At 36.2% G+C, this 14,322-nt stretch overlaps 1 protein-coding gene and 1 long non-coding RNA gene across 5 annotated transcripts in view; both read right to left on the bottom strand.

Moving 5' to 3' along the window:
* Nucleotides 1-14,322, bottom strand: part of LOC135842319 (Ig-like and fibronectin type-III domain-containing protein 1) — a 315,844-nt gene that overhangs the window by 31,675 nt on the left and 269,847 nt on the right. For all 3 annotated transcript variants that reach the window (XM_065359716.1, XM_065359715.1, XM_065359717.1), the window contains 2 exons: nt 1,652-1,762; nt 1,303-1,560 (listed from right to left, as the gene is read on the bottom strand). In XM_065359716.1, the coding sequence (XP_065215788.1) occupies nt 1,303-1,560; nt 1,652-1,762 (369 nt within the window). The remainder of the gene's footprint in view (nt 1-1,302; nt 1,561-1,651; nt 1,763-14,322) is intronic.
* LOC135842327 (uncharacterized) overlaps nt 1-14,322 on the bottom strand; it is a 406,653-nt gene that overhangs the window by 148,611 nt on the left and 243,720 nt on the right. The window lies entirely within an intron of this gene.

Raw genomic sequence — 14,322 nt, 5'->3', positions numbered from 1 at the left:
TGGGATATTCGCGAGATCATACCTTTACCATCCCTACTCTAGAAATGGAAAATTTTTAGAACATAGGTTATTAGTTTTTTCATGGAAAAAATTTCATAAAGAAAGAATTTTGGATAGAAAAAATTTGAGAAGGGAAGAATTCTGCGTTAAATTGAAATATTGTTAAGAATTGAAAAAAAATATAACTAGCCCCTCATCTTTAAAAAAGAGGGAGGAAGAATTTCGACTTGAGAGCTCGAAACGATTAATAACACAATGTGATAAATCGTTTATTTGGTTTGTCTTTTTATGGGGGGGGGGGGGAGGAAGCTCAGCTCAGTTCTTTGATCTAAAACATCAAGTTTTACCTCAGGCACCCTAATTTGGTTCAAAAAAGGTTGAGCGACGAAAAAAATGATGTCCAAGTGATTTTTATGCTAATCAGTTTTTTTTTCTGAGATTTCGAAATTTTTACCAATTTTATACCATTTTGGTACCTACCTTATTTGATTAATTTTTCGGATTTTCCAAATTTTTTTTTTGAATTTTGAGGATTTTTGTTAAATTTTACTCAGAATTTTCCATGTTTCATGATATTAACCATTTAAAAATTGATAATACCTATTACCTACCTGTGGCAAAATTTTCAAAGATTTAGTTCAAATTCCAAATCTTTTTATCAGCTATTACTTACTCTTGATTTCAATTTTTTATGCCATTTTAGCAAAGTTTTGACGTTTTATCTTCTGTTCAATTTCGCTAACATCTAATAATCTAGTCATTTCCCATATTCTTCCTCACACAATCATACTTCGTTAAAATGCCACACAACAAAAACATATTTTTTGAAAACTGCGAATCCCCGAGAAGGGAGAACGAGGGGGGGAGGGGGGGATGACAACTCGCTCGGATCTATTTTGATAGATTCTGCATTTTTATCTGGGGGAAACAAAACTCAGAAAAACATTCACACGTGGAATTTCAAATACAACTGAATTCAATTGTACGATTTTTGTTAAATTTTGAAATCTCAGATTCGGCTCATTTTCGACCCCAAAAAATCAAAATTTCATTAAAATTACGATTCAGAGTTGAAATTTGATTTGCAGTTTTATTTTCGTAGACCAGTTGAAATTGATTAGGTAATGCTGATTTTTGAGTCATTCTAAGAAACTTTGCAACGAATTTCAGATTTCGAGATTTTCTGGTTTTCAAAAAAAAAATCTCAGCACAAATCTTCTCTTTTTTCTTACACACCAGATCAACTTCTTAGAACCTGTCAACCCTCTTAAAAATAATCCAATAAATTGAATTTCAAATTACCTGCCATGCAGCGTACAATGGCTGGAAAATCAGCTTCGCATTGTTCGGGATCCTGACCGGTATTTCCTTCTAAGATATTCTGTATAACGCAGAATCCCAAACACTTGGTGGACACATTGAGAGAATTACAGCAATCGGTGTAATTATGATTCAATAACTCGGTATTATCGGTACGTTCTTCGATCTCTAGCACGTTATCGGATCCGTAATGAACAGTGGTATTTCCTTCCTTGGGTGGTTGTAATTCACGCGATAAAACTACGTAGACAAAAAAAACACAAACACGGTTACAAAAAATAAACAAAGACCAAAGTACGAATAAACTTTATACATATAGCAACTTACTAACCTGATAACTTGTGGAAAGAGCGTACAATCGGGTCGCTGTTTACTTCGCAAATATATACGCCAGTATCGGAAGCTTTGACTTTTTTAATAGCCAATACCCAAACATCGCCTCCTGCGAAGGAAAGAAAAAAATATATGGTGAGAACTCCGCCGAAACCGTGTCTTAAAAATGGTAAAATTCATTAAATACTCGAGACAAAAACAGAGCGCGGGAGGTACTAAAGCTGGTTACATTTCAACAAAACGCCAGATAAAGAGATCGTTTTCCATTAAGCAGCGTAAAAACTACTTTATTTATGAGTGTGATTACTGGTGCATTTTTCGCCAGTAGTACCATACTTGTATATACCCTATTTCGCTTCGACGTAAATAATTTACTAAAAAAAAAAAAGAGCCGAGGGAGTTAACAAATACTCGTACGCATACCGCGAGCGAGCTTTTAACACTGGTGTTTGGAAAAAAGAGGGCGAAAAGCCCCCCAAAAAAATACCGCCGACGGTTTTCTCAACCGCGAGACCTTGCGATACAAGAAGTTTCCAAACATCTATAGACAAGATTTTCGAGAACGGTGTTTTAGAATAAATAAGGGGTGGTTATTTGCATCCAATCTATCGAAACTCTTTTAATATTACCAGCTGATAAAAAGGGGGATTAATTCGTCGATTCTGACAAAAGAGTTGTAACCTTAATTGAAAAATAGACTAAAAAATGAAAAATTGAAAATTTCTTCGGGTTTAATAATACGTGAGTCTTTCTTTACGCAGCCGTGAACTTTGCTCTTTTGATGAGTGAGCTATTTTTTGAAAACATACCCCAAGTTTCAAAATCTCGTTTTTTGTTCTTTTTTTGGTAGGTACATAGCTACAGAATATTAATTTCATGCACGTACGAGAAAGTAAATTACCTACGTAGGTACTACGTAGGTAGAGGTCTATAAGTATAAGTGAGCAAAACATTCGTTTTCTCTAAACGAGTTTTCCCAGCAGAATGAATTTTATAATTATTATTTCGACGTTTTTTGGTTTATTCGTTCGTTTTTATTATTTAACTTAATTTTCGTAAACACGCACGTGTGTCAATTTTATGGCTTTTGTACGTACCACGTAGTACATTTAATTTCGACTGTGTAAATTAAAACTGCTGTTTTCGTGTTGACGTTATTTTTATTCCTCCCATATGTTGAAAGAAAACAGTAAACATGTCATATTAGAACAACCTGGTTTATCAATTCACCATAGATAATACCAAAGTTAAAAAATTGTTGAATAATTATTTCAAAGAACATTTTTTTGTAAATGTCACCACAATGTAACATGGTGACGTCACATAAATATTGAATATTTCAAAATGCTTGCCGGGTTGGCTTGGAATGAGTAATGAAAGAGAAGAAAATCCCTACCTATATCAGTCGATGAAATTTTCAGTAGAAACTCCTCCCCCTTCCCATAAAAAAAACCTATACTAAGGCCTATCCCTATATCAGTCGATACAATTTTCAGTCGAACCCGCACTGAAAGAAATGATTTTCAAAACGCTTTATTCGGTCCCGAAATTGATGCAATGATTACTCCACAGTACAGTAATTTTCAAATTACCTCATTTTGATGTACCTAATGATTACATAGGTAGTTTAAATCAGAGAATGCATCAAATAATGGAATGAGTACATCGCCAGGATGGATTTATTGCATCAATTCTCAAAATTCATTTCTATGTTCTCATTACATTTCTTTGGGGACTCAGTCCTGCACACATGGCATTCAAAACATCATTTGGTGGGTAATAATTCTATCGTATAGTAAGCAATGATTACATTCCTTAAACATGACTGAGAACCATGTAGTGATTTACTGCATAAAGTAAACGATGTACTGAGTACATCGCCGCTGGTAAGCATTCCCAAACAGTGAAAAACCTATAAATACTTCGAGGGCCTCAATCGAACATTCTACTCGTAGCCATGTCTTTAAGTGCAGGTAGTTAGAACAAAAGGTCGCAGGTTCGAATCCCAGTTAGGAAGGAACATTTTCGTAGGGAAATTAGGTCTTGAAAAATTAGGTCTTGAAAAATTTGTTGCAGTGAGAATCATTTAGATGTGCGGAGAAACTTGAAATTGATACTCGTAGTATCTAACCCCACTTTTTACTCTCTAAATTTGAAACAGTGAAATTTCACTGTTTCAAATTTAGAGAGTAAATACTGTTGAATAAAGGTGATGCAATGGTTACTGCACTTCTGTGTAATAGTTACTTCTCTAAATACATATGTACTGATTAATGCATTTCATTCCTATACTAAAATTACCGCGTTTTAATGTACTGAGTCCTGAGTGCATCGCACAGTGGGCCACAGACCCCCCAAAAATGGTGATAATTCAGATTCAACCCTCATCAATGTGCAATACGTCGAGTAATACGTTTTCGAGGTCGTAGAGTTCAAATCTGCACTTATTTTTTTGTAGGGGTGGGGGGGGGGTGAGGCGTGGGGAGCAGGAAAATTTCAAATGTATGCTTATATTATCGTGTAATATATCGATTAATATGTTTTCCAGGTCGTAGAGTTCGAATTTGGAGTTAGTTCTTCGATAGGGGCGAGGGTGAGGGTGAGGGGTGGGGAAGTGAAAAATGCCAAATTCAACTTTTTGATGTTTTCTTATACCACTGATTTTTAAAATTTACAGTTTTTTACACAAAATCAGAACACATTTTGGAACAAAACTCATACAATTGCACAATATTGCGTGTTCTCTTCTGCATAGTGATGTGTATTTGGGAGTAGTGTATACTATGTTTTAGTGATTTTTTGCCCCAAATTGCCCCATTGCTTTAAAGGTTCATTTTTCCACTAAAAATACATCAATTTTCTTCACAATTGCGGAAATATCGCAATTTTTAGATCGAAACATGATATACTCGATTAAATTTTGATTGAAATACATTATTTGAGATATAAAATGATTTTTTCAAATCAACGATATAAAAAACCTCAATAACAAACATACCAAACGGCTTATTAAACGATAATATGAGCAAAATTTGGAATTTTTCACCTCTCCACGCCTCACCCTCCCACCCCTACCAAAAAACTAACTCCAGATTCGAACTCTACGATCTCGAAAACATCATCATTTAATCGTATCACCCCGCGCGGGGGTATCGTGACCATTTCAAAATTACGTAATCCTGCGGGTAATCGTGCGCCATTGCTCCTTATCTTGCGCGCTTCTCACGCATTCAGCAAAGCTGCAGCCAGTTGCTTTGCGAATAGAGTCAGTCCATCGGGTCAAAGATCGTCCTCTGGCTCTCGCTCCTTTGACTCTGCCTTGCACAAAAATCGCCTCCATGGCATCCGCTCTCGTCAGCCGCCCGAAGTACTTAAGTATCCGACCAAGAACCACTGCAGACAGTCGTTTGGTCACTCCAATTTCTTGAAGTATTGAGGCGTTCGTTCTCTTGGCCGTCCAAGGAACTCTGAGCAGCCGCCTCCAGCACCACATTTCCATCGCGTTGATCCGTCTCCGATCACCTTTGCGAATGGTCCAAGTCTCCGACGCATACAGGAAGACAGAGAAGACCAGCGCGTTGACGAGTCGAATCTTGAGCCTCTTGCTGATCGCCGAATCGCTCCATATTCGCTTCAAACGAGTCATCGCAGTTTTAGTGAGTTGGCAACGGTGCCGGATTTCAGCTTCGCATCCACCTGTGTTCTCGATGACAGATCCAAGGTAGGAGAATCTCTTGACGACTTCGATTCTGCCAACGTCCTGGATCTCTGGCAAGTTGTTGGCCAGTCTGTCAATCACCATCATCTTTGTTTTCACCGTGTTGATGAGTAGGCCATATTTTGCGCTGACTTCCTCCAGGCACTTGAGCAGCACTGACATGAACTCGATACTTGAGGCCACCAAAGTGGTGTCATCGGCATACCGGAGGTTGGTGATCCGTTGGCCACCTATCAGGACACCTCCGGGCCATTCATCGGCTCCATCCGAGTCCTCTATGATCTTCTGCAGCGTTTCCCGGATAATGTACTCTCCGTAGATGTTGAACAGAAGCGGAGAAAGTATGCAGCCTTGGCGAACTCCTTTTTCAGGGTGAAACTTCCCGGATGTTGTCCTGTTGGCGCGGACATTAGCTGATCCCTTCTCGTAGAGTTGTTTGATCAGCCAAACGAGATGTTTTGGAGCACCCATCTCGAGCAGAATCCGCCATAATTTCTGCCACTGGACACAATCGAATGCTTTTTTATAATCCACAAAGCACAACACTGCAGAAACGTTGTACTCGCGAGCTTTTTCGATGAGCATTCTGATGTTGAGAATTTGCTCTCTGGTGCCTCTTCCTTTGGTGAATCCGGCCTGTTCTTGAGGGATTTCAGACTGCATGAGTGGATACAATCGATCATAGATGATCTTCAGGAGCACTTTGCTGGCATGTGAGATGAGCGATATGGTGCGATAATTTTCACAGTTCTCTGGTGATCCTTTTTTGTACAACGTGATGTAAGTTGACTGGGTCCAATCGTCTGGCCATTCTCCAGTTTGCCATACGTGATTGCAGATGAGATGGATTCTTTTGGTGACTTCGGTGCTGCCAGTTTTGAAGACTTCGGCTGGTATGTTGTCAGGGCCAGGAGCTTTGTTGTTCTTCAGGTACTCCATGGCTTTGACGACCTCTTCGTACAGGATTGATGGTTCTCTTTCTTTGATGATGTTGTCGAGTGGATTGACGTTGTGGGCTGGTGGATCGCCATCTTCTGGGGGCAGTAGATCGCCTTCGCAGCCATCGCGGGCCAGAAGATCGTCGTTGTGGGCCAATAGATCGCCGTTGTGGGCCAGAAGATCTGCGTCATGGGCCTGTGGATCGCCATTGCGGCCGTCGCGGACCAAAAGATGGCTGTTGCGGGCGTTGCGGACTAAAATATCACCATCTCGGGCCAAAACATCGCCTTTGCAGTCCAAAAGATCGCCATTCCGGTCCAAAAGATCTCCGTCGCGGGCGTTGCGGACCAAAATATCGCCAACTCGGGCTGAAAGATCGCCTTTGCGGTCCAAAAGATCGTCACTGCGGGCCAAAAGATTGCCGTCGCGGGCGTTGCGGACCAAAATATCGCCATCTCGGGCTAAAAGATCACCTTTGCGGTCCAAAAGATCGTCACTGCGGGCCAAAAGATCGCCGTCGCGGGCGTTGCGGACCAAAATATCGCCATCTCGGGCTAAAAGATCGCCTTTGCGGTCCGAAAGATGGTCACTGCGGGCCAAAAGATCGCCGTCGCGGGCGTCGCGGACCAAAAGATCGCTGTTGCGGGTCAGTAGATTGCCTTCATGTCTGTCACAGGCCAGAAGATCGCCGTTGCGAGCCAATGGATGGCCGCCACCCACACCTGTATTGCTGTCACCAAAATTGGAATCGTTGTCACCAAAATTGGAGCTACTGTCACCAAAATGAGGATCAACATCACCAAAATTGGGGTCGCCATCACCAAAATGAGGATCGCCATCACCAAACTTGAGGTACATATTAATCGATATATTACACGATAATATATAAGCAACATTTGGAATTTTCCCGCACCCCTACAAAAAAAATAAGTGCAGATTCGAATTCTACGACCTCGAAAACATATCAATCGACATACCTATTACACAATAATATAAGCAAAATTTGAAATTCCTCCTCCCCGCGCCTCACCCCCTACCAAAAAACTAACTCCAGATTCGAACTTTACGACCTCGAAAACATATTAATCGATATATTACACGATAATATATAAGCAACATTTGAAATTTTCCCGATCCCCACGCCTCACCCCCCACCCCTACAAAAAAATAAGTGCATATTCGAATTCTACGACCTCGAAAACGTATTATTCGATGTATTGCTTATTGCCCTTTTTTGGGGGGGTCTGTGGCCCACTGTGCATCGTTTTAGTGTACGCGTAACTATTACACTGAAAGAAATTATTTTTAAAACGCTGTATTCAGTCCCGAAATTGATGCAATGTTTACTGCATAGTACAGTAATTTTCAAATTACCTCATTTTGATGTAATGATTACATAGTTCAAATCAGAGAATGCATCAAATAATGGAATGAGTACATCGCCAGGATGGATTTATTGCATCACCTTCAAAAATTAATTTCTATGTTCTCATTACATTTCTTTGGGGACTCAGTCCTGCAGACATGGTATTCAGAAAATCATTTGGTGGGTAATAGTTACATTGCATAGTAAGTAATGATTACATTCCTTAAACATGGCTGAGAACCATGTAGTGATTTACTGAATACAATAAACGATGTACTGAGTACATCGTCAGTGGTAAACATTCCCAAACAGTGAAAAACTTATAAATACTTCGAGGGGCTGAATCAAACATTCTACTCGTGGCCATGTTGTTAAGTGAAGGCAGTTAGAACGAGCGGTCGCAGGTTCGAATCCCGGTTAGGTAGGAAAATTTTCATAGGGAAATTAGGTCTTGAAAAATTCGTTGCAGTGAAAATCATTTAGAAGATGTGCGAAGAAACTTGAAATTGATATAAAAAAAAAAATTAAAAAAAAATACCTAACCCCACTTTTTAAATACTGTTGAATAAAAACGATGGAATGGTTACTGCACTTCTATGTAATAGTTACTTCTCTAAATGTGTACTGATTAATGCATTTCATTCCTATACCAAAATTACCGCGTTTTAATGCACTGAGTGCATCGTTTTAATGTAACTATTACTGTTTATTTCTTTCAGTGTACTGTTCATTTCTTTCAGTGCCCTCCGCCTTCTCAAAAAAAACCTATACTCAGGCCCGCATAGTTTCCTAAAAATCAAAATTTTTACGGAAATGATAACGAATAGGTATGGTAATTCAAACTATCAAATTTCTACATTTCTCTGGACGTTTTTAACCAGTTTCAGTTTCAGTTTTCGATTACTGTTAAAGTTGAAAAAAAAATGAATCATTTGGGTGTACATTAGCTCCTGATTTTCAGAGAAAATAGGTAATGAGACTAATGAGCAACTTTTATTGAAAAGTATTTGGCTACCAATACGAGTTTTTTTTTAAAAAACTTGACAATTTTTTATCACTAATATCATGTGATAACAGAATTAGGAGTTATATGAACAAGTTTTAATTGATTAATCGATAATAAATCGATTATTCTTTATTCTAAATTGAATATCATTTTAGATTCGTTTATATGAATTATATTAAAAATGAGGAGCTTGGTTACAAAGTTAAACAAACGCCACAGGGTTGATTTTGAGAAAATCTATGTTTTTTGTTACAAAAATATACAGCATTATAAAGGTGGGGGATATTTTACAAATTGTAGTGATGATACTGAGTAACAAAAATACAAAAAATATCCTTCCACCATAACCCCCCCCCCCCCAACCACTAATAAAAAGAACCTGAAAATGCACTTGTCTGATTTTGAAACTAAGGTGAAGATAATTTGAAATTGAAGCTGTCTAGATCAGTTAGGTTTTGATTCGAATAGGATTTTTAACCCTCTTTCCATTTCTGAGGTCCCTTAGTTTCAAAATAGTACATAAAAGGTCAAAAAACGCGATCAAAGTTGCGCCTTAGTTTCAAACACGGACATGTGAACATTATCTTAGTTTCAAAATGAGACATATCCTATCATCTTAGTTTCAAAAACAGACATATCCTGGATATGTCTGTTTTTGAAACTAAGACAATTTGCACATGTCTGTGTTTGAAACTGAGCCAAAACTTTGAGCGCGTTTTTTACCCTTTTATGTACTATATTGAAAATAACAGACCTCGGCAATGAAAAGAGCGTTAAAAATCCTATAAGAATCAATATCTAACTTAATTTTTGTAGAAGTGGTGTTTGTCTAACTTTGTAACCAACCTCCTCAAAAGTATAGGTTATCTATGATAATGATTCTCATTTGAATTATTGCGTTTAAACGAAAGCTCAAATTAGTATGAAAATAATAAAAGGCACTTCTACGATGTTTAAAGTATATGTGAACAAAATTTCAGCGTTATTGGTGCCTTATTCAAAGCTGTAGCTTTGTCTAAAGAAGAAAAAAATGGCGAAAATTAGTATTATAAATTGACTACTTCTTTAAGAAAAGCTACCTACCTACAGCTTTGAATAGGGCACGAATCACGCTGAAGTTTTGTACAAATGTACTTTCAGGGTGTCAACCACAATATTGATATTCAAAAATCGCGACTTTTCGCAACCTTTTTTCGCGACTTTTTTTCAGTACCCCCCCCCCCATTTCTAACGAAAAAATTGGGTTCCAATAAAGTTCTTACTTATTGGGGGATGGGAGGGGGGGGTGGACAATCTTCAATAATTTCCATGTGACATAAATAGTCATCCAAATTTTCGAGCTTTTCTTTTTCCTTTTCCATCTACTCAACTTTCTTCAGTTCTAAAATTTCAATTTCTTCGATTGTTCTTTTTCTAGTCATTTCAACGACTAATTTTTCTACTTGTTTACATTTTAATTCACCAATGCGCTTTTTAGATGAAAGCCTGAATACAATACTTTTTAAGCGAGAAGTTCATTCTTTCACTTTAAAACTTTGAAAGTTGAATGATATTTTTTCAGAAATTTCGATGTCCAAAAAGATTTGCTCGGGCGATTGCTTTTGAAAGTTTGAGTTTTGAAACGTAAAAAAATAATTTATGTTTTTCTTTCATCACATGCCCTTTTATTGTCGGTCCCCCCAGAATGAGCGAGTCCGGGGTAGACTGTCCTCTTGTAGTCCTTTCGACGGTCCTGCTAATCCAGCAATCTAACAATAATTTCCAAAAAATTACAATAGGTATTTCTAAAAATACACATATGTACATGGCCCGTAGGAACCCAGCTAACCGAGGGCAAAAGCACTGGAAAGACCGAAAGACGAAAGTTCACAATTCTCCAGAAGTGAAAAAATATCATTTTTGATGTGAGAAGTCAATTTTTCTACCATCAAGACTCAACTTTTGGCTAAAGAAAATAAAAATAATAATATGCCCGAGCGAAGCGAGGGCGAAAGCTTTTGAAATTTTGAAGTTTTATGATTATTTAAAATGCTAATTTGGCAGTAGCACTCACATTGAATAATAATACAAAATATTAAAAAAAATTAAAATCGGGACAATTTTTCGCGACTTTTTGGTAATTTTTGGTGAAAATCGCGACTTTTCGCGACTTTTGCGACCTATTTTCAAAATCGCGACCTAGTAGACACCCTGACTTTGAACATTGTAAAAGTGCCTTTTGATATACGTAGGTACTCCTATATCAGCTTTTGTTTGATGGTACTTTCAGTTGATAAAAATCAGCATTTTTTCAGAAATTTCCATTTTTCAGCATCTTTTAACGCAGCTTAGGTTAACGTAATTGGGCTAGAAAGCTCAAATTTTGCATAAATAAAAAGTTTGTGATGGAGAAGTGCCTTTTGATACTTCGGGTCAATTTGGAGAATTTTTCAGGCCCCAAAAAAGGGGTGCAGGGTCAATTTTCAAAAAAACAAAAATTTTTCATCAAGAGTCAGTAATGGGTAACAAATCAAAGCTATATTATTCCAAATTTCATCAAAATTGGTTCAGCCAATCCTTCTAACTTTGAGTGAGTCTTGGATAACAAAAGATGCCAAAATGACAAAAAAAGGGGTACTCGAAACTTCGCGAATTTTCAGCATACAAAAATCATTCTTGTACATTCTGAAAGGTCTTTGAAAAATAGAGAAAACAGTATTTTTATTTTTTTGAATAAACGCATAGTTTTTGGGAAAATTACGTTTGAACGTCGCAATGTAGCATTGCGAAATAGTTACAGAATATACTCCTTAGACATTGCCGGCTGCCTAGGGTTACGCAACGCCGCGTTTTGCAATGCGCTTCAAACCCTGGGAAGGCGGGGTGGCAACGCTTTTATCATTTTCACTTTGTAGTGTGCGACCAATAAAAAATTCAAACATGAGCCTTCAAAAAATGCATTGCTGAACCAAAATGTAGGTATAGATAAGAAATATTAATGAGGTAGATAAATTTACCATCCGTAAATGGTAAAAATTACTGCTTATTTTGTAAAAAAAAAATACATACAGAAAAATAATTTGTACTTTTATCACGAATTGCACCACACGTTGAGTGATTTATACTACAAGATTGGTAAATTTTACCGTGAGACTAATAAATTTTATGTAATTCTAGGTAAAATGTATTTTTTGGCTTGACATTTTATTATGTAGTTTGATAAGTAATTCTTATATAAAGAAAAATTTTTCTGTGTACGTTAACAAAAGTTTTTGGGTTGGCTGGCTGAACACAGTAGAATATAGTTGTCATAATTTGTCCTTTGTTCATTCAGCTCAGACATTTTTCTTTTAAATTTGCCACAAAATGAAGTTATGCGATGTATACGAGTATTTGTTACTCATTCTGGCAGCTATTTTTTCTGCAATGATATCAATTGAAGCTGGTCGTTTCACTGGATGCGGCTCGTACGGAGACCCTTGCGACAATGGGACTGGAATTGAGTGTTGCCAAGGTTACAATTGTCAAAGTAATACCACCGGAAACGGAGAGAAGACATGCGGATGTTCGTCAGCTCTCCATCCTTGAAAATTCACATTATGATTCATGTTCATAAGTGTTTGATTGCTAATAAAACCTTTTCATCGACTATTGGAGTTGCATTAATATTTTTACACAGGTATGTTCTCATCTAAGTGCCCTTCTAGCAGATGAACGTGGTTTTTGATAATAACCTATACTTATCGAAATGTTTTTTACCCTCTACGATGAGATCTTCATTTTGGAGCAAATTTTATAGTAGGTAAGTAAGTACCTAGGTACCTACCTAATAATTATACGAGTAAGAAGACTTTTTCAAAAACATTTGAGTTATATATTCCATGTCAATTCAATCGACTAGCGGATAACAAAAACGGGGTAAATGAAAAAAAGTCAACACTTTATGGGAATTTTGACCAAAAAAACAGTGTTTTCCGGAATTTTCGGCAAAAAACAAGCAATTTTTAGCAATTTTCATAATGTAAATAATATGTTGGAATTTTGCTTTGAAAAACTAGACTTTCCAGAAATTTTGATAGAAAAAGTGGTTTTCTGCAATCGTGAAAAAAACAAGAGTTTAAGAATTTGGAATTAAAAAAAAAACAGATATTTTTTAAAATTTTGGCAAAGACAGTAGTTTAAAAAAAAAAAAAAATGTAATAAAACTAATTTATTGCGATTTTGATAAAAAAAAACAAGTTTTGCGACGAATAAAGTCGATAATTTCTGGAAATTTTGACCAAAAAAACAGTGTTATCCGGAATTTTCAGTAAAAAACAAGCCATTATGGGCAATTTTGATAAAAAATAACCAGTCATTTTCTTGATTCTGACAACAAAAATCGACTAATTTGTGATTTTCGATCTCATGTGATTGAACGTGTTTGAAATGAAAAATAGATTTTATAGCTTCAAAAATACCGTCAATTTCCAAATGAAAAATCAATTAATCGAATTTCGAAAATCGACTCATTTGCAATTTTTGAATTTACATATGATGGAACAGGTTCAAAATGAAAAATCAATTTCATTTTCAAAAGTAAATTCTGGAACAAAAATCGATCATAATTGAAAATCGATTATTCAAATTTCGAAAATCGATTAATCGAATTTCGAAAATCGATTCATTTGTGATTTTTGATCTAATATGATCAAACGTATTTGAAATTAAAAATAAATTTAATACTAGGTACATTTCGAAATAAATTTCCGAATGAAAAATCGATCATGATCGAAATACAATAAATCAAGTTCCAAAAATCGACTCATTTGCAATTTTCGAACTCATATATGATAGAACTGGTTCAAAATGAAAAATCAATTTCATTTTCAAAAGTAAACTTCTGGAACAAAAATCTATCATGATTGAATATCGATTATTCAAATTTCGAAAATCGATTCATTTGTGATTTTCGATCTAATGTGATCAAACGTATTTGAAATTAAAAATAAATTTCAAAGTCATACTAGGTACATTTCGAAATAAATTTCCGAATGAAAAATCGATCATGATCGAAAATCGATGAATCGAGTTCCAAACATCGACTCATTTGCGATTTTCGATCCCATGCATGATCGAACATGTTCGAAGTGAGAAATCAACTTTATTTTCAAAAGTCAACTCCCAGATCAAAAATCGATCATGATTTCAAATCGATTAATCGAATTTCGAAAATCGACTCATTTGTGATTTTCAATCTTGTGTGATCAAATGTATTTGAAATTAAAAATAAATTTTATAGATAGCTTTCGAACTAAATTTCCAAATGAAAATCGATCATGATCGAAAATCGATGAATCGAGTTCAAGACATCGACTCATTTGCGATTTTCGATTCCATATTGCATGATCGAACATGTTCGAAGTGAGAAATAAATTTCATTTTCAAAAGTATAAAAACATTTATTGATCAAAAATCAATCACTATTGAAAATCGACTCATTCGTGATTTTCCATATCACAATCGATCATGTTCAATATTGGTAAAATGAGTAGAATCTTTTGCAATTTTGGCCAAGTTTAACCCAAAAAAGAAAAGTTTTTCTGCATGCAATTTTTGTAAAAGAAATGAACTTTTCCCCACTTTTGGATATACATAGGTATGTTTTTAGGCTCTTTTGAA

Source organism: Planococcus citri, chromosome 4 (genome assembly GCF_950023065.1).
Source record: "Planococcus citri chromosome 4, ihPlaCitr1.1, whole genome shotgun sequence".
Lineage (NCBI taxonomy): Eukaryota > Metazoa > Arthropoda > Insecta > Hemiptera > Pseudococcidae > Planococcus > Planococcus citri.
Note: the sequence above shows the minus strand (reverse complement) of the source record. Positions and strands in the feature narration are given on the sequence as shown.